Source organism: Acinonyx jubatus, chromosome F2 (assembly GCF_027475565.1).
Source record: "Acinonyx jubatus isolate Ajub_Pintada_27869175 chromosome F2, VMU_Ajub_asm_v1.0, whole genome shotgun sequence".
In the NCBI taxonomy this organism is placed as follows: domain Eukaryota; kingdom Metazoa; phylum Chordata; class Mammalia; order Carnivora; family Felidae; genus Acinonyx; species Acinonyx jubatus.
This window is the reverse complement of record NC_069394.1, coordinates 39,338,585-39,356,324: the sequence shown is the minus strand read 5'-3', so window position 1 is coordinate 39,356,324 and position 17,740 is coordinate 39,338,585. Positions and strand designations below refer to the sequence as shown.

General features: G+C 44.5%; 1 protein-coding gene across 1 annotated transcript in view; it reads left to right on the top strand.

Moving 5' to 3' along the window:
• The window catches only part of CPQ (carboxypeptidase Q), a 483,553-nt gene extending 475,627 nt beyond the window's left edge, over positions 1-7,926 (top strand). The window contains exon 8 of the mRNA XM_053208531.1: positions 6,023-7,926. Within this exon, the coding sequence (XP_053064506.1) occupies positions 6,023-6,051 (29 nt within the window). The 3' untranslated portion in view covers positions 6,052-7,926. The remainder of the gene's footprint in view (positions 1-6,022) is intronic.
• Positions 7,927-17,740: the final 9,814 nt, after the last annotated feature.

The window sequence follows — 17,740 nt, the reverse complement described above, 5'->3', positions numbered from 1 at the left end:
ATTTTACCATATTGAACTTCTGTTCTTCGCGGCCATCTTTCGAAGAAGGAAGTTATAAGAGCTCCTTCTGAAAGATGGTCTTGTCACAGGTTAATATAAATTAATGTGCCTCCACCTTCACTCACTCTAATTTCTTATGAACATTCAGCCTAAGCATTTTCAAATATTTTACATTCGGCAATGTTTACAAGGCCTGAACTTGAGCTCAGCCGGGGCACTGTTCTGGAAGTGAGCGGAATACGGTGTCTGGGAGCATAGTTTCTGGAGCCAGCTCTCCTGTGACTCCTGGCTCCACCATCACTTCTGCCATTGATTTTGAGCAAATCTCTTCACTCGCCTGTGTCTTATGTTCTCTTCTGTGAAAATGAGATTAGAATGTCCTCTACCTCATAGGGTTCCTATGAAGCATTACTTTATATAAAGTACTTAGAAAAATGCCTGGAACATAGTAGTAGCTCTGAATATGTGAGTTCCGCTGTCATCACTATTATCATTATTCCATAAGAAATACTTGAAGGACTAAAGATTCAGTGATATGCTTGTGACTCTCCTCCCCTATCTCACTTAGCAGGTTGTGTCCTGTGATGTGCATGGTTTTGAGAATACTCAATTCTAGTAAGTGAGTAAGCTTGTGGTTTACAAACATAGGCAAACTATCTGAAGGTGTGTAAGTCTAAATGAGTAGCTAGTAAGCAAAAAGTGTGGTTATCATAGGCAGAACCTAGGGGATGTGTTAAGTATAAATATAAGATAAGTAGTTGGCAAGTGGAACATGTGCATGTTAATCACATGGAGAGAAGGATGAAAGGACCAAGAAACACCTGATATTTATGATGCATCTGAGCACCAAATATTCAGAGTGTACTAAATATATGTAAGGCTAAATATCAAGAAGCATTAAATATATGTGAGCATTTGATATTCGTGATCTCCTAATTGGGCAACCAGTTGGTTATATCCTTCAGGGCCCATCTGTGCTGTGCCCAAGTTCAAATAGAACTCGTAGGTGCTCAGCTAGCTAATCAGCAAGCTATAGCATACTTGTTCCTACATCTCTGTAGTAGCACATGTATGTGACGTTGGCCTAGGGCACCTTCCATCTGGGGGTCCTGTGTCAGGGATACCCAAGATCACCCTCAGTTTCAATGATTTGCTAAGAATCACAGAACTCAGAAAAGCAGTTAAATTCATGGTTACAATTTATTACAGCGAAAGGATACAGATAGAAGTCAGCAAAAGAAAAAGGTGCATATCACAGAGTTTAGGAGAGACTAGGTACAGGCTCTTAGTTGTCCTCTCCAAGTAGAATTATATGGATGACACTTAATTCTCCCAGCAATGATGCATGACACCACTTGCAAAGCATTGCCAAACAGGAAGTTCAAACAAGCCTTAGTGTCCAGAATTTTTATTGGAATGCCTATGTGACTGACCTTAACTACTCAGACCCAGTTCCCTAGGGGTCCAACTGATAACATGTGGCCCAAGTCTCTTACCATAAATCACATTGTTAGCATAATAAACTATCTGGCAGGGCCCAAGGCCCTTGGTAAACAAAGATACTCTTATTAGACCATCTGTTTCAAGGGCTCAAGGATTATCTCCCAAGAGGTAGTCAAGGACCATCCTTTCTTTGGAATGTACAGAGTTTGAGCACCCTAAGCCTACTAAGCTAATTCTTTCCTATACAGTCCTCTTTCACAAACCTCAACTCTGGTCCTAGTAACCACACTATGAGCAGGGAGAGCTGAAGTGGCAGAGAGAGACGGGGCATATAGACATTGTGTACCTCAGGATTCATGTAGTAGAGTCCTCCAATTGCTCCCTATCCCAAGTGCATGAACTGACCCCATCTTTCCCCCCCTTGCTTACTGTTGTGTGTTTTAAATATATTTAATAAGCCTTGTGATTTAAGTATTTTAATTTGTTCTGTGAGTCTTTCTGGAACAACTTGTTCAATAGTGTATTTAGAGGCAACTGTTTTACTTGGAGACAGTTTCCCACATGGCATGTCCTCACTTCATCATTTGTTGGGGCGGGTGGACAGGTGATCGGTCAGTCAGCTGCTGCAGATATACTACAGGAGCAAACAACACCAGTGCTTACAACAACCATGGTGTTATGAATTAGGAACAATAATGCAATCTATACAGGTGGGATAGAGAGGAGGAACAAGGTAACAAAGGAGATTCGTGAGAATATTGGTATGGCTGTTACCTTGTTGATTGGTTCTAGCCACAATTTGCCTCTAGCTCGTACTTATCGAATGCTCACTACAGATCAGACACCATACTAAACACTCTAGATGAATTAGTTTATCTTCACAATAGCCTGTGAGATAGGTACTCTGTTTACCTTCACTATTTTCTAGATGAGTAAACCGAGGCACAAAGGAACTTGTGTGAAGTCACGTACTTTGTCAGTAGCGAAGCCAGAATTCATACGCAGATGACAGAGTTCACACCCTTAAGCACTCCACTAGGCTGCTTGGGTTCTGAAATGGGTTTGTCTTGGTCTCAGGACCTGGCACAGAATAGATAGAACTCTTCATTTGCAAGTGACAGAAACCCAACTCAAAATGACCTAAGCAAAATGGATACTTATTCACGCACAAGACTGAAAACTTCAGGGAACAGAACTGCAGCAGTCGGATCGAGAGGCTCCACTGGGCTATCAGAACGTGGCTGCTCATTCACTCACCATCTCTTGTTTCTGTTTCTTCTCTGCTGGCCTCACTCTTCCTTCCCTCATAGCTATTGGGAACTCCACATTGACATTCCTATGGCTTGGCAATCTAGCTGAACAAGAGATTGTCTTTCCCAAGAGTTCCAGTCACAGACCAAGGAGTCAGACTGACTCTGACTTGCCCAATTAATCCAGTCGCTGAGGCAGGGCAGTGGCCAAGCCTGGGTGATGTATGCACTCTTACTGCTGACTGCTGGGGTCAGTTTCACCTGAACCACATGGATTAAAAATGAATGAAGGCAGCACGCCTGGGTGGCTTAGTCAGTTAAGCATCTGACTCTTGGTTTTGCCTCAGGTCATGATCTTATGGTTCGTGAGTTCGAGCCCCGGGTGAGTGACATGCTGACAGCACAGAACCTGCCTGGGATTCTCTCTCTCCCTCTCTCTCTGCCCCTCTTCCACTGTCTTTGTCCCTCAAAATAAATAAGCTTAAAAAAATTTAAAAAACCAAAAAAGGAAAATGAATGAAGGCATTTTCCCAAAGGAAAATGGAGTTGTTGCCAAGAAGAAGAGAGAACAGTTTTGGGCAGGCCAAAACAAACAACATTCTCACAAGGTTCAGTAAATGCATGACTATGGGGTGGGTGGATGGATGGATAGATGGATGGATACAAAAATCAATGCCCAAGGCAGGAAGCGCTATGAGAAACTTACAAGAAAAATACTTTCTTGTATATCCATCCTAACAGTGAAAGAAAGTCAAAGTTAGCAATTCTTTTCGTTCTCTTTCACAAAAGAGACACTGGGAGATTTGAGGGAAGCGGTTGGAGGAAGACTACTGAAAAATAGGTACATGAAACAAAGAATGAGAACATGGGGAGGAATTTCTATAATGGAGACAATTACAGTTTTAATAGGACACCTGCCTCAAACAGTGTGGGTTTCTGGTTGGCGCTTTTGTTGGTGTAGCTCTTTTTCTTGGTGCAGTGAGAAGACTGCAATCATCACAGGCAGTTACAGCCCAGCGCACAAAGTTGCACATCCCATCTGGAGACACTGGTCACCTCAACTGGCACAAGACAGCAGGATCCTTAGGAAATATAAGTTCGCTCCACAGGGCTTCTCGATCCTCTTTAACTTCTGATTTCAAGCCATTCCTTTTGGCTGCTCCCTAGTTAGCCCCATTTGTGTTCCCTTAAAGCTGCCATTTCAAGAGTTGATTTTCAGAATGGGATTTGGCAGGGCAAATGGAGCCCCAGTTGGGAGAGTGTGTCTACTCTGCAGAGAAGGTTATGAAAGAGGACAGGACAATAGATTCCAGCAGTGGGTTCAGGAAAGAAAAAAGAGAACCACGTACACACTCCCATACATAAGCACCTTGAACTGCTTTTTTGCACAGCTGGGGTTCAGTGAGTGCTCAGCATATTTCAGCCCAAAACGCTTACTTTTTCACCATGTGCTCCATTTCAGAAAAAAAATGTCATCTGCATCTTTCTGATTCACCTGCACCAAAATTTGGCCCCTTAGCTCATATGGCTGCTCTTATGTGACAACTCTAATCTTCTACGGCTAAGTAGACATTTACATCTTTTGTGTTTAAACCAGGATTTTGTGGAAAGTTTTTTGCCTCTAAGAGATTGAAGTTTATTTTTCAACCCAGAAGTTTCTAAGTGTCCAGGGCATGAGGGCTGCCAGGCTAGAGAGCTCAAGTCCAATGTGTTTTCTCAGTTATGATGCTTCATCCATTCAGCTCTAATAGGGGACAGTTTCCTTGACATGTGGGACCTAACATCCTGACCCTTTCCTCCTGCACTAGGCCTTATGATGCCCATCTCAAACCAATTAGGGCGGAATGTAAGAAAATGTTTTGGTTATAAAATATGATTCACCAACATAAAGGCATATCAAAACTGAAATCTGAGAGAAAAGTGAGGTCTCTTTTACAAATTGGGTTAAATGAGGCACAAAATGAGAGGGCTAGTTTTGTAACTATACCCAGAGGCAAAGGAACAGAAGTGCCACAGGAGTCACAGTGTCACCTCCCTCCAGGAGACTGGGAGGAAATGGAGACTCAGCCCACCCTCCTAATTTAATCTAAGAGGAACCCAAGCCCAGCCAGGTTGAGGCATTTGGCCAGTAGACGTAATGAACCCAGAAGTCAGTCCTCCTACATCCAGCATGCTTTTCAGGTCTAAGGGCTCCGGGCTGAACCAAACACAATGAAGAAAAAGCAACACCTTCCCTGAAGTGTTTATGCTTTCTCAAATGCAGTTAAGTTTCCACAAGTTTTCACTGTGGCCATCCATCAGAATGGGGAAAGATAAAAAACAAAGCAAACCCCCCCAAAAATGAATCTGGGCCACCCAGACCAATGGCCCAACCTGAGTGTGTTGTGAGCCAAAGTGAACCAAGAAAACAGGTAGATAGTTGGGGGTGGGGCATGGCTCTCAGTGCTATGAAGCTGACTCTGATGAGCCTGCCAAGTAGGAGGAAGAGGAGAGGACACAGGGACAGGTGTATCTGACAGACAACCTCTATCTCCTGTCCTGTGGTGGGCTGAATTCTCTCACAGATAGTTCTGAACCTGCTTTTCCCAACACTATTGGCTGACGAGGTATTTGGCATGATTTTCTGCTTCATCCTATTTTATTACCAACCTTTCTCCACACGTTCCAGTTTTGAACACAGATAATTAATGGCAACAAGGATTTTCCAGCCCACAAAAATTATACAGAAATGGCTGAAATGATGTCTTGATGACAGAGAAAGAAAAATCTCCTTATAATTTGCAGTGCAAACAGACTGCTGCCCCCATACCTGTGCCTTTTCACGTCCAAATCTGGGGGGTGACTTGATATGTGATCTTAATTGGGCATCTTTTAGAAAGGATGTCACATCTGAACTTGACTTCAGGAAATTCTGCCCCCATTCATCTTAGTATATAAGGTTAAACTAACGTTTTTCAAGTGAATGCATGATTGTATTTCTTCCCCCCTGACACACACACACGCCATGTCCTTAGGTTCAATTCCCAAAGTCAAGGCATTAACACTGACAATTCATCTGACTGTTTAAAATAAATTTTTTAAAAGGAGATAATTTCACACATACCAAAACAGATAGCTCACTTTCCCAGACTTGATGCATAACTTAGTCTTAGAAATAATAAAGCCAGGAGCTCAGACTTGTGACAAAGTGAGAGGATGGGCAGAGAAGCCTGGTAAAGGACTAAATCTTTGCTAAGAAGTTTGGATAGGAGGGTTGGAGGCAGGAAGTGACATGTGATTTGAATGTGTTCTCATCTTTTTATTTTATTATTATTATTTTTTAAATTAAGATTCAAATTCTACTCAATCTGCTCTTTAAAAAGAGAGGAAATTGCCAGACCCAGAAGAACCAGATATCATCAGTCAGGAGGCTTTTCAGTTGCAGAGGGAAATCAGGAGCTGCCATTAGATTTCCAGCTATTCTTCTCTACAAATGGAGCTGTCCACACTTTACCAAGCATCTCACTACAAGAGAAGAATTTGTGAGAAAAGTCAAAATTTGACTCATCATTCCATTATCCAAAAATGATTAAATGATAGCAGCTTTTTCTTCATTATATAACTTGATAGACTTTTTAAGAATTGTGCTCCTGGGTGAATCTCAGCCACCCAGTGAGTGGCCTCCCTGGCTTCTGCCTATGACTTGCAATGCTTTGTTACTGAAAGATCCTGGCTGACCATGGTCACATCACCCACCTTTGCTGGCCTCACTTCCCTCTTCTATACAATGAACCCAGACAGGGTAAGTTCTGGCATCTCCACTCTGCCTTCTTATAGTTCTAAGCCTGCAGTTGTAATCCGTGTTTCTATTGAAGTGATGATCTGTGAACAGTCAAGAAGGAGGGTTCTAAAGGAATGGTTCTAACCTTCTCCCACCTTGTTATCCAGACGTGGCATTCTAACAGATGCCTCTTCTACATATGATACTTAATGCATCCATCAAGGATTCACCTACTTGCCTATTCCTTCTGTTGGGTACCACTCCCTGCCTTCCTTTTGTTTCATTATAATTGCCTTCCCCTTCCCACACCTTACTGTGACAATCATTCATCTGCTTGATAAACTTCCACTGAGCACTTCCACAAACACAGAAAGGGAAGGACCTGATTTCTGACCTTCAGGCAGCAGTAAGATAGTGACCAAAGGCTGGAATGCAAGATAATTTCAGAGGAAAAGGAAGTCACATGGCATAAGGATTTTTTTCCCCATGAAGCAAACAGGAGGAATAAGGAAAGGAGTAGGAGATGCTCCCAGCAATAACCTGAGGATGGCTTGCCATGAAAAAGTTCTGGAAGTGCTATCTGGCATTGCTCTGCCTCAGCTTTGGTTTCTCACCTCTGGTAAAACTGGTAAAACAGCTTATAAAACCAGATTTCAAAGCATCTCTCACTATTTGCCTCCAAGAAACAAGTCTCTAGACCTCCACACATAGAGCCATTTTTGGCAAGAATTTACTTTCTGGGGAAAGGGAAGGAAATGAGATAGAACAGGCTATTCTGAAGGAAAGCAGAGAGGGAGGAAGGAGGGACAGCTAGTGGAATGATAATCAACCAAAATAGAAATACTGGACTCTAAACAGATAGACCTACATCTAGAGCACAAGATTATTAGTTCCCACAGAGACTGAATCTTTACAGATATTTAAGCTGGGAAGAAAGGAAGCAAACAACTCTTAATTTTTATATTTGTGAGAAGTATCTGAATCTTGGCTTGGGAAGTAATGAGAGGGCCTTCAAGGGTCAGAAATGATGCCTTGAACAATTATAGCGCCATTCTTGCTCTACAAGCAAGCAGACTGCTTTCCTGCCCATCCTGAAGCTATTATCATTGATATCTCGTTGTCTACTCTGTTCACTTCTAAGAACTTCCCTGACCTAAGGAAGGGGGACTTACAGCTAAACACTGCTCCCCTGCCTTTGGAGCATATTCTTTATTCTGTGTTTCAACCATCTAATAAAATGTGGAACACAGACCACTGACATCAGACTCACTAGGGACCTTGCTACATACTGAGTCCTGGCTTCCCACCCAGAATGTCTGACTTTGAATCTGTGTCTAAAATTATCTTTTTATGTATGCATTTTCTTAGTTTGTTGTTGTTGTTCTTCTTCACTGCTCTATCTTCAGCCCCCAGGAAAGTCCTAGGAATTTAGATGCTAAATAAATATGTGTCAAGTAAATGAATGAATCAGTATATCACACGCCCTTGCTGATGGGTGCCTGGTTTAGGAAACATGACCAACATGACACTAGCCATTCAGTGCGAGACCTGATTCAAGTTCTGGGGCTTTCGTTGGGAATGAGAAGTTCATTTTCTTGATGGGAGTAGGGTGATTTTGCTTGAAAATAAAACTAACAAAGAGGAAAAGTGGAACCAGGAGATGGAGTGAAGGCAACCGTGTCCTGCGGTCTTGTCCACGACCAGAGACAATAAATTCCTGTGTGTTGAAGCCATGCCGATGTGGATCTCTGCCCCTCATGGCTGGAGGAGACCTGCCTGAGCAGTCCCTTGCCTCCAGGCTTCACTTGTGTTTCTGGGCTTCAGCTTTTAAGAGCAGGGATTATGTCCTCTATCCTTTCTCTACCTCTCCTGATAGATCCTACTGTCTGCTCTTGGGACTTTAATGCAGGGCAGGTCTTTCCTTCCATCATTATACTTTTATGATTATTGTAAGAATTTTCTCTTGAAAATTGCACTTGAAAGTGACTTCAGAATTTACAAGTTCTTCCATATCTATTATCTCCTATGATCCTCTCAACAACCCATTAATCAGCAGTGGAAGTAAATCCTCCTCCACTTCATGGATGGGAAACTGGCCCTTGAAAAGATTAAGATACAGCCCTGGAGTCAGCTGACACCACGGCAGGGCCCAACCAGGATTCCAACCCAGGCGCTCCGATCACAGTCTTCATGCCTTCTTTTTGTGGAAAAATAATAGGCCCACAGTTCAGTGAGTTTTTCCTGATAGAGCCTTGAACTCCAGCCACAAAGGACACTTCAGATTCCCTAGGCCTTGTCAGAATGTTGCCACGCCCCCCTCGTGGATTTTGTACGTGGAGCCCATCTCCAGGAAGATGGTGCTCAGGCCTGGGGTGCTTGCTGGAGCTTTAAGATGCCCGATGACGGGCCATCAGTTGAATTCATGTCAACAGCATCTTCCCAGATGATTCCTGGAACACATGGTGTGGATCCAGACTACAGGATCAGGATGGAGCCCATGCTGTCACTGTGGAGTTTAGCAGAGGAATGATATATTTTGGGACTTGTGACCAGACAACATCCGGAGACACAAGAGAGAATTCTGCATCAAGACAACATTCCCCTTCACAAACACCTAATGGTCACTCTTCAGACGCTGGTGCTGACTTTAGCCTAGACACATACATGCATACACATGTGCGCGTGCACACACACACACACACACACACTTGTAATTTATTTATTAGGTTTTTAAAAACCATGCCCTTTAGGAAATGACTATGGATGAAAGCCCAGGAATAAGGTATCAGTAAAAAGCAAATATAAAATGATACTAATTAAAACTGTAGCAGGATATAAAGATCAACCTAAAACACCACCTTGTGGAGAATAGTCAGTTTAAAGACACAAGTCAGAATATAAAGGTTGGCAAAACCAGGTTGTACTTAGGGGGGGTTGAGAATTTAACAGAATCCTTTGTGGATTTAAAACTTGCCATCGGAATTGGAGCCATTTTCCTAGAATATTACTTGAAAGTAGTTAATACTAGTAGTTATAAAGATGATGATAAGTATGTTAGCTGAAATAAACAATGAATAATGCTTGCTAGTTAGCAAACAACTCACTTGCCACGTATCATCTTACTTGAGTAGAGCAGTCCCGATAGAAACATGAAGTCCACCACAGGTAGTTCAGAGGCAATCTCGTGGGTTATCAGCTGATGTTCTGAATCACAGGCCTTCAGAACAAGAAGGAATCATTGAGTCCAACCGGATCATTGTACAGATGATAAAAATAGTCAGCATTTATTGAGCCAGACCCAGTGCTACACACTTTGTGTTCATCACTTCATTTTATCCACGCAATCCTCACCTCCAGTTCACTGATGAAGGAACTGAGGCTTAGCAAGATTAAGCCATTTACTAGTTACTTTTTACTCAACTAGCAAGTGAGAGAGCCAGACCATACAGCTCAAAGATGACCTCTCTGGTTCAAGATAGCAGCTGGCACAATCTTAAGCAACCCTGCATTTTTCCTTGCAGAGAGTCAAGGTGATGACAGATATTTTTGCCTTGGAAGCAGAGGGTCCAAAGAAGACAAATGGGAGGCAGAGGACCTGTGTTAACTAGCTGTTTGACCTTTTGAAAATCAGACTCCTATGCCTCATTTTCACCCTCGGTAAAACAAGACACTTAGACTAAATGCTCTCTAAAGAATCATCCAGCTCTAACATTCGATGATACCACGAAATACATCATGTGTGGTGATAGGCACGTGTGACAGGAAGGGAAATTTTGCTATTAACAAAAAGAAGAAAGAGAGGAATGGCCTTAGATATTTCAGCACTCAAGAAAAGCTGCAGAATTCCTCCCAAGGAAGCTTAGAAATGCAATTATGGAGCCTTTTGGGTTTTAACATATTTCTTATAGAAGGGTCTCATAAGTCTTCTGGTGCCCATAACTTAGCGATCACAGCACTTCAGAATCCTTCTCAACACATGCCCCAGGTGGCCACCAATAAATGATCAGAGTGGACATGCAGGATAGAATGCATTTTTTTATCCCTCCCCGTGAAGAATTCTTGGGTCTTAAAAAAAAATGTACACACACACACACACACACACACACATCCCTATACATATAAATACCTTATATATTTATAGGTATAAGGCATTTAAATGTATACACCATATATATTTAAACATATGTATACCTTACAGGCATCTCGAGGATGTACTGTAGTGGTCAAATGGTGGACGGGCGGAAGCCTCTCGGACTTGTGCCAGGCCTGCTAAATGCATTTACCTGGGACAAGGTTAAAATGCATCTGAGGTAGCCAAGCTGTGGTCATCGGTCAGGTCTGACTGTCACATTCATAAACTCTCGGTATTAGAGCTTGAACACCTCTAAGGATAGAAGTCAGCATCCTGGCTTTCAGCCAGGGGAGAGAAAGAGCAACTTCTCAGGGGGAGTCCACGCCCAGACCATGGGGACACCTCGCAGGGAGAATATAGCTGCTCTCAGAATGCTGACTCCCACAGGGCTTAGGGGCAAACACACAGATTCTCCTACAGATGAAGCACCCTATCAATCTATCTCCCTTCTTTTTCCTTAGGGAGTAGAGATGAGCATGTGGGATCAGGGCAGCCAGCTGTAAATGATGGCTGAGGGAGGAGGGGGTGAGGAGACAGTAGACGGGCGGGCTTATGGACCTCCGGATCCACCTGCTCCAGTAACCACCAAATCTCCGCTCAGAGGCGCCTCTCCGGGAGGGAGGGCGTACCCACCCCTACTCTACCTGGACTGCCCTTTGCCTCCTTGTTCTTGCCGCCTTTTCTCTGTGAGAAGTTGAACGATAGGGCCACGGCTGAATGAAAACTGCCTCAAATACAGCTTTCTTCTACAGCACTCCCATGAGGCCCTTTGATTCTCCCTGAATGTTCTCGATGAGAATAAAAAAGGATATCTCTTGAGGTCCCAGTAGGTGTTCAGTTAACACACGAGCACCGGTGGCCACTGAGCCCCAGACACAAAGGAGATACGAGAGAAAACAAGGAGGGCGTGGTCCTTAGCTCATGGAACTAGCAGCCTGGCTGGGAAGCTGGCTCAGATAGATAAAATCATAAATGGAGGGGCACCTGGGTGGTTCAGTCGGTTGGGTGTCCGACTTCGGCTCAGGTCACGATCTCACGGCTGATCAGCTGTGCTGACAGCTCAGAGCCTGGAGCCTGCTTCAGATTCTGTGTCTCCTTCTCTCTCTGCCCACCCCCCCACCCCGCTTATACTCTGTCTCTCTCAAAAATAAATAAACATTAAAAAAATGTTTAATGATAAATGGAATAGTTGTTATGTACCGAATGCTGTGAGGGAAGACAGTGGGCTATGGCAGCATGAAATGGGGGCCCAACCTAACCTGGGTAATAAGTAGTGAAAGATCACACGTTCCCACCAATCTACACATATCCTCAGAGCTTTGTAACCATAGCTACACCCTTAGCTTCACTCCTCCGCATCAACTTCAGGCATCTGCCTAAAAAAGCAATCCCCAAATCCAGGATAAGCCATGTGTCCTAGCTTCTAGAAGCTGCAAGAGTTCACCCAGGGAACTCTCTGGAAGAGCCATTTTCCCTTGTGCCTCCCCCTCCCCCGGCCAGTCTGAGGAAGGGGAGCAGCTCCCTGTCACTACGAATCCTTGGTTTCCCTTATCCTTCCCTTTTTGCTATTCAGGTTTTCCAATCCGTTCCCCAAATGGAATTCTCTCCGCTTCAAATCTCCGGTATATTTCAGTTTTCCTGATTGGACACTGACAGACACAGGGTTCAAAGATGGCTAAGAGTTGGCCCCATCTTCAAGGTCAGTTGCCCTTCAAGAGTAAGAACACTCAGGTCTCCTCTCCTCGCTGCCCTGTGAGTGAGAGGTCCAGGAAGAGAAACCCCCTCACTAGCCCCAACTAGAAGCTGACTTGTTGCTCGAGACTGAGAGCTTTCTCATGGTAGATATATGGTACCTGAAATCTGCATGAAATGTTAGAAGTAACTTAAAAAAAATCAAACACAAATCGCAAAAGCATGTGCTGAAGGAAACTTAGCTAGGGAACAGAGAAGAGTGAATGAGGGCCGAAGGAGAGAGTCAGAAGGTCAAAGGTGAGTAGTAAGGAAGAGAAAGAACTTGAATTGATTAAGGTCACCTTGGCTTGTTGCCTAGACTGGGCATGACCTACCCAGTCAAGGAACTGGGTGTGGCTGCATGGCCGATTTCAGCCTAATGCCAGCTGAAACATCTAAACCTGGCAGTGAAACCTTGACTTTTGAGTCAAGCCATGCCCTAGGTGCATGACTTTGAGTGGGTTGTTCTACTTCCCTAAGCCTCAGTTTCCTCTTCTGTTAAAAGACTTGGAGCTGGGAGAGGGAGTGATGTTTAATTTTTTGTGTCAATTTGGCTAGGCCATGGTACCCAGATATTTGGTCAAACACATCTGGATGTTGCTGTAAAGGTATTGTTTATTTGAGATTAATATTTAAATCGGTAGACTTTGTGTATTAGTAGACTTTGAGTAGAGCTGATTATCCTTCATAATGTAGGTGGGCCTCATCCAATCAGTTGAAGGCCTTAAGAATAAAAAGACTGACCTCCTCTAAGGAAGAAGGAATTCTGTTAGCAAACTGCTTCCAGACTTGAGCTGCAACATCAACGATTCCTGGGGTCTGCAGCCTGCGGGCCTACCCGATAGATGTTAGATTTACCAAGGCTCCACCATCATGTGAGGCAATTTCTTGAATTAAATCCTTCTCTTCTCCCTCTCCCCCCTCCTCTCTCTCGCTTCCTCTCTCTCTCTCTCTCTCTCTCTCTCTTCCTCTCTCCCACTCACCTTCTCTCTCTATACACACACACACACACACACACACACTCACACCACACACCTTTTGGTTCTGTTTCTCTGGGGAACCCTAAGTATGACAGGGAATAAGGATTTCTACTTTACAAAGATATTGTGAGGTCCTCAGGAGAGTACCAGGTACACTAGAAGTGTTCAGTGTCACCCCTAAGAGAACCTTGGTTTCCCCAATGAACAGGATCCGACATCATCAGCCTCCTCACAGCCCGGCAGATGGAAGCGTTCCTGTCCTTATGCAATGTGTGGTGCATTCAGAAGACCTCGGTACAAATCCCAGTGCTACCCAAGCCAGTCACCTCATTGCATGCTGAGGACCTGGCAAAGCTGGAACTGGACCCCAGACCCAGATCCACACCACTCACGTTCTTTCATTGAGTCACCCCACCCTTGGATAGCATCCTGGCCACTTGGAAGATAAAAGCAAGGATCTCAGTCTCCCCAAGGTCTCTGGAAGCAAGTTTACAACCCTCGGGAGGCTACCGCTAGAAACAAACATCTGCCTCCCTTTTTCTCTCCCTGCCTTCACCTAAACCCAGAAGAAGGGGCTGTTCAGGTTATTACCGAACTCAATCCACAGGTCATCTGTAACCAGATCCGCTTGTGACCAGAAATTTTATGGACTCGTGTAATGAGTTTCCTGTGGCTGTTACAGAAAATTACCACAAACTTGGCTTAAAGAAACACAAATGTATAAAATTAAAAAAGAAAGAAAGAAGAAAGAAAGAAAGAAAGAAAGAAAGAAAGAAAGAAAGAAAGAAGCCCCCCACTCTGCCCTTAAAATTAAACACACACACACACACACACACACACACACACACACAAATTTGTTCTCACAGTTCTGGAGGTCAGAAGTCCAGAATCCAAGTGTCAGCAGGGCACTCCAGGTGCTCCCTCCAGAGGATCTAGGGGACAATCCATTTCCTGCCTCCAGGTTCTGGTGACTCCCAGCATTCCCGGGCCAGTGGCCACACTGCTCCAATCTCTGTTCCACCTTTGCATCCCCTTCTCCTCTGTGTATGTGAAATCCTCCTCTGCCTTTCTCCTCTAAGGACACCTGTGATGGCATTTAAAGTCTGCATAACCCAGAATAATCTCCTCATCTCCAGATCCTTAAATGACAGCTGCAAAAACTCTTTTTTCCAAATCATGTAACATTCACACACTTTAGGAATCAGGCCCTGATGTATGGGGGGGGGGGGGTCACTCTTCAACTTCCCACAGCTCAGTTCCCCTGATGCCCTGAGTTCAAAGGAGTTCCCATCATCCTCTGGGTAACAGCAAAAACCAAAGCCCCACTGATCAGGGGAGAGGTTGTCCCGTGGACACCTGAGGGAGCCCACTCCGAGACCGAGGTGGGGTGGGTGGTGAATGGGCATGTTTGCTGTAATGGAGACACCCTAGCCCTGCACAAGACTGACTGCTTGAACACCTTCCAAAAGCTGAGTTTGTATGGAAAGAGACTTGGCTGGGCTCATGCTTTAGGGGGAATGGGTGGAGAGAGAAATGTCAGAGTCGGCCCCAGAAGAAGTTTATACTGGCCCAGGAAATCATCTGGGAAAAACAGTCTCACTACCAGACCACTTAAAAGGAAGACTCGGAGGATCTTTTTTCCCTCATCTGTGGAGTTTTCCATGCCAATGAAAGCGGCTTAAGTTTTCTGCCACGGCAAACTTGTTCTCCCATGTCCAGCCCCTCTCTCAAGAAGGAGAAGACCACCCATCTTCACATCCGCCAGCATGATACTCAGCATGAGAACATGGAGTCCTTGAATTATTGAGCCTGATATCCAGTTTTCCTTTCTCGCGGGAATGGGCGGCAGGCAAGAACACTCCAGACTTGCACTCTCTTTGCTCTGGTCCTCACGCGGACACGTTTGGTCCCTCGTGGACTTGCTTCCTTCTCTATTGCTGTCTCTCTCTCTCTCTTTCTCTCTCTCTCCTCTGTCTCTCTTCTCTCTCTCTTCTCCCATCCACCCCTTTTGTGTAGCAGGAGGCGTGTACACATGTAAAACCATAACCCTCAGAGCCTCACTTCCAAGATGGCTCTTTGGATGGTGCCCACTGCAGATGCGGCCAGCATCCTGGCCATATCCTCTTGGCAGTCGCCATTGCCATAAATGCCAGCCCAACGCCAACTGCCAGCGAGCCCTGGCACACTTGGCCCAAGGGCTGTCTCTGACTGCCAAAGCCCCCTGGAGCCCACCAGGAGTCAATGGTCACACACTCTGGGGGAAAAGGCCCTTGACCAACTGCTGGGGCCTCAGCTCCTCTCTCCTCGGGCAGGGTAACTCCAAGGTCCATGTTCTACACTGGGCCCCAGGGATCCTGGTGGGATTCCACTCTGTCCACAGTGGTACTTACTTGATAATGAACCTTTATCTGGCTGCCTTCCCATCTCTGTCTCACTTCCCCACGCCCTGATTGCTTCCTGTAATCACCTCCCAAAGATACTATTTGCACTCAAATACTTGTCTCAGAGTCTGCTTCTGGGAGAAACCCAAGCCAGGATATCCTCCTGTCATCTATTTGGGACCGCCTGTGTTCCCCACACGCCCACAGGCGTGATGCCTTGGAGGAGTAACTTTCCTATCCGCTAATACAGGTTCACACCCTGAAATCTGGTCTCTTTGGTCACTGGATGAGAAAACGGATGTCACCCGTGTGTCCTTACTATTCTCATCAGACACGGCCATTCCCTCCTGCTTGCTTATTATCTCACCTTTGCACCCTAGTTTAGCTTCTCCCACAACAAACACATACGTGCTTCCTTTCAGAAGCTAGTCCAAGGCTGGCTTATAGTAAACCTCAAGTTTTTCTTGCTATTTTGCTTGTTTCTCTCTCTCTCTCTCTCTCTCTCTTTTTACCTCTCCCTCCCCCCCCCCCTCCCCTTAGAAAAGACTAGCTAATTGCCTCTGGGCAATTTTGCTTGTTTCTCATTTTTTACCCATTTCTCTCTCTGCCCCTTCTGTCCTTCTGTTTCTCTCCCTCCCTCCCCCATTCTCTCCCCAACCCTTTCTCCTTTTCTTCTAAGACTGGTTAATGGCCCCTAGAACAATTCAAGTTGATCACTTGACCTCCTTGCTCTACACTCAAGTCAAATACAGCCAAATGGCTCTCCCAGGGAACCATTTATCATCACTTACCACCACAACACCACTGTCAAATCAAACTGGGCTTCCTGAATCAGCCCTTTCCAAAGCTGTTATTATTTACTTGTTTGGTCTCTGAATTCCTTCCACTTAATTGACATCATTTTAATGCAGACAACCTTTTGAACTGTATCCGGGGTGGCTCGGCCTCATTGACTTGCATGCCATTGCTTCCATCAGTGACAAGACCCCTGTGTCAACTTCACCCCAAAGTTATCTATGACCTCAGTAATTATTGTCCCACTGCTGGGTGTCTCTCCCCATGTGTGGCCATTGACTCCTGGCTAATAGTAATGCTTGCTCATGTGAGTAAAAAACAAAACCAAATATAAAAAAGATATTTCAGCTGTTGGGCATTTAATCCAACTTCCTCAGTGTTATCCCGATAGAACCCAAATTCACAGAAAAAAAACCCTTGACCTGGGTTCTAAAAAGTGAGGTCAGTGTTTAACACAGTCCCTGGTCTTCTGTTCTGTCACGAATTTCTAAATGATTACAAGGTTGGTGGGTGAGGGAAGCCATGAAAGGCAGTGCTCAGTGCCTGGGCTTTAAAATCACACAATCCTGGTTTATATCTTGGTCCTATCTTTTCTGCAGCCTGTGATCCTATGCAAGTAGCTACTCTGAACCTCGGTTTCCTTAACTATAAAGTAGAAATGATAAAATCTACTTTGCAGTGTGGAGTAAAGATTAAAAGAGGTAATGCATATTTTATTTATGGGTCGTCTGTGGAGAAGAGTATTGAAACTTTGACTATCATGGTGGATTTGATGATTCCTTCTTGAAGTTCTGGTAATGCCTGTAGAGAACCTAACACAGTATAGGCATGGAGTCAAGAGTTTATAACCACACATACTTAATAGGAAGGAAGCTAAAGCATCCAAATTTCATCTCTAACAAAATATTCTAAAGCAGGGGTCTATGGGCCAAATGTAGCCTGATACCCATTTTTATATGGCCCGTTTTTTTACATTTAAAAAAAGTGTTACTGGGGCGCCTGGGTGGCACAGTCGGTTAAGCGTCCGACTCAGCCAGGTCACGATCTCACAGTCCGTGAGTTCGAGCCCCGCGTCAGGCTCTGGGCTGATGGCTCAGAGCCTGGAGCCTGTTTCCAATTCTGTGTCTCCCTCTCTCTCTGCCTCCCCCGTTCATGCTCTGTCTCTCTCTGTCCCAAAAATAAATAAACGTTGAAAAAAAAAATTTTTTTAATAAAAAAAGTGTTACTTAAAAAATGAAAAAAAGAATATTTTTGACACATTAAAATTG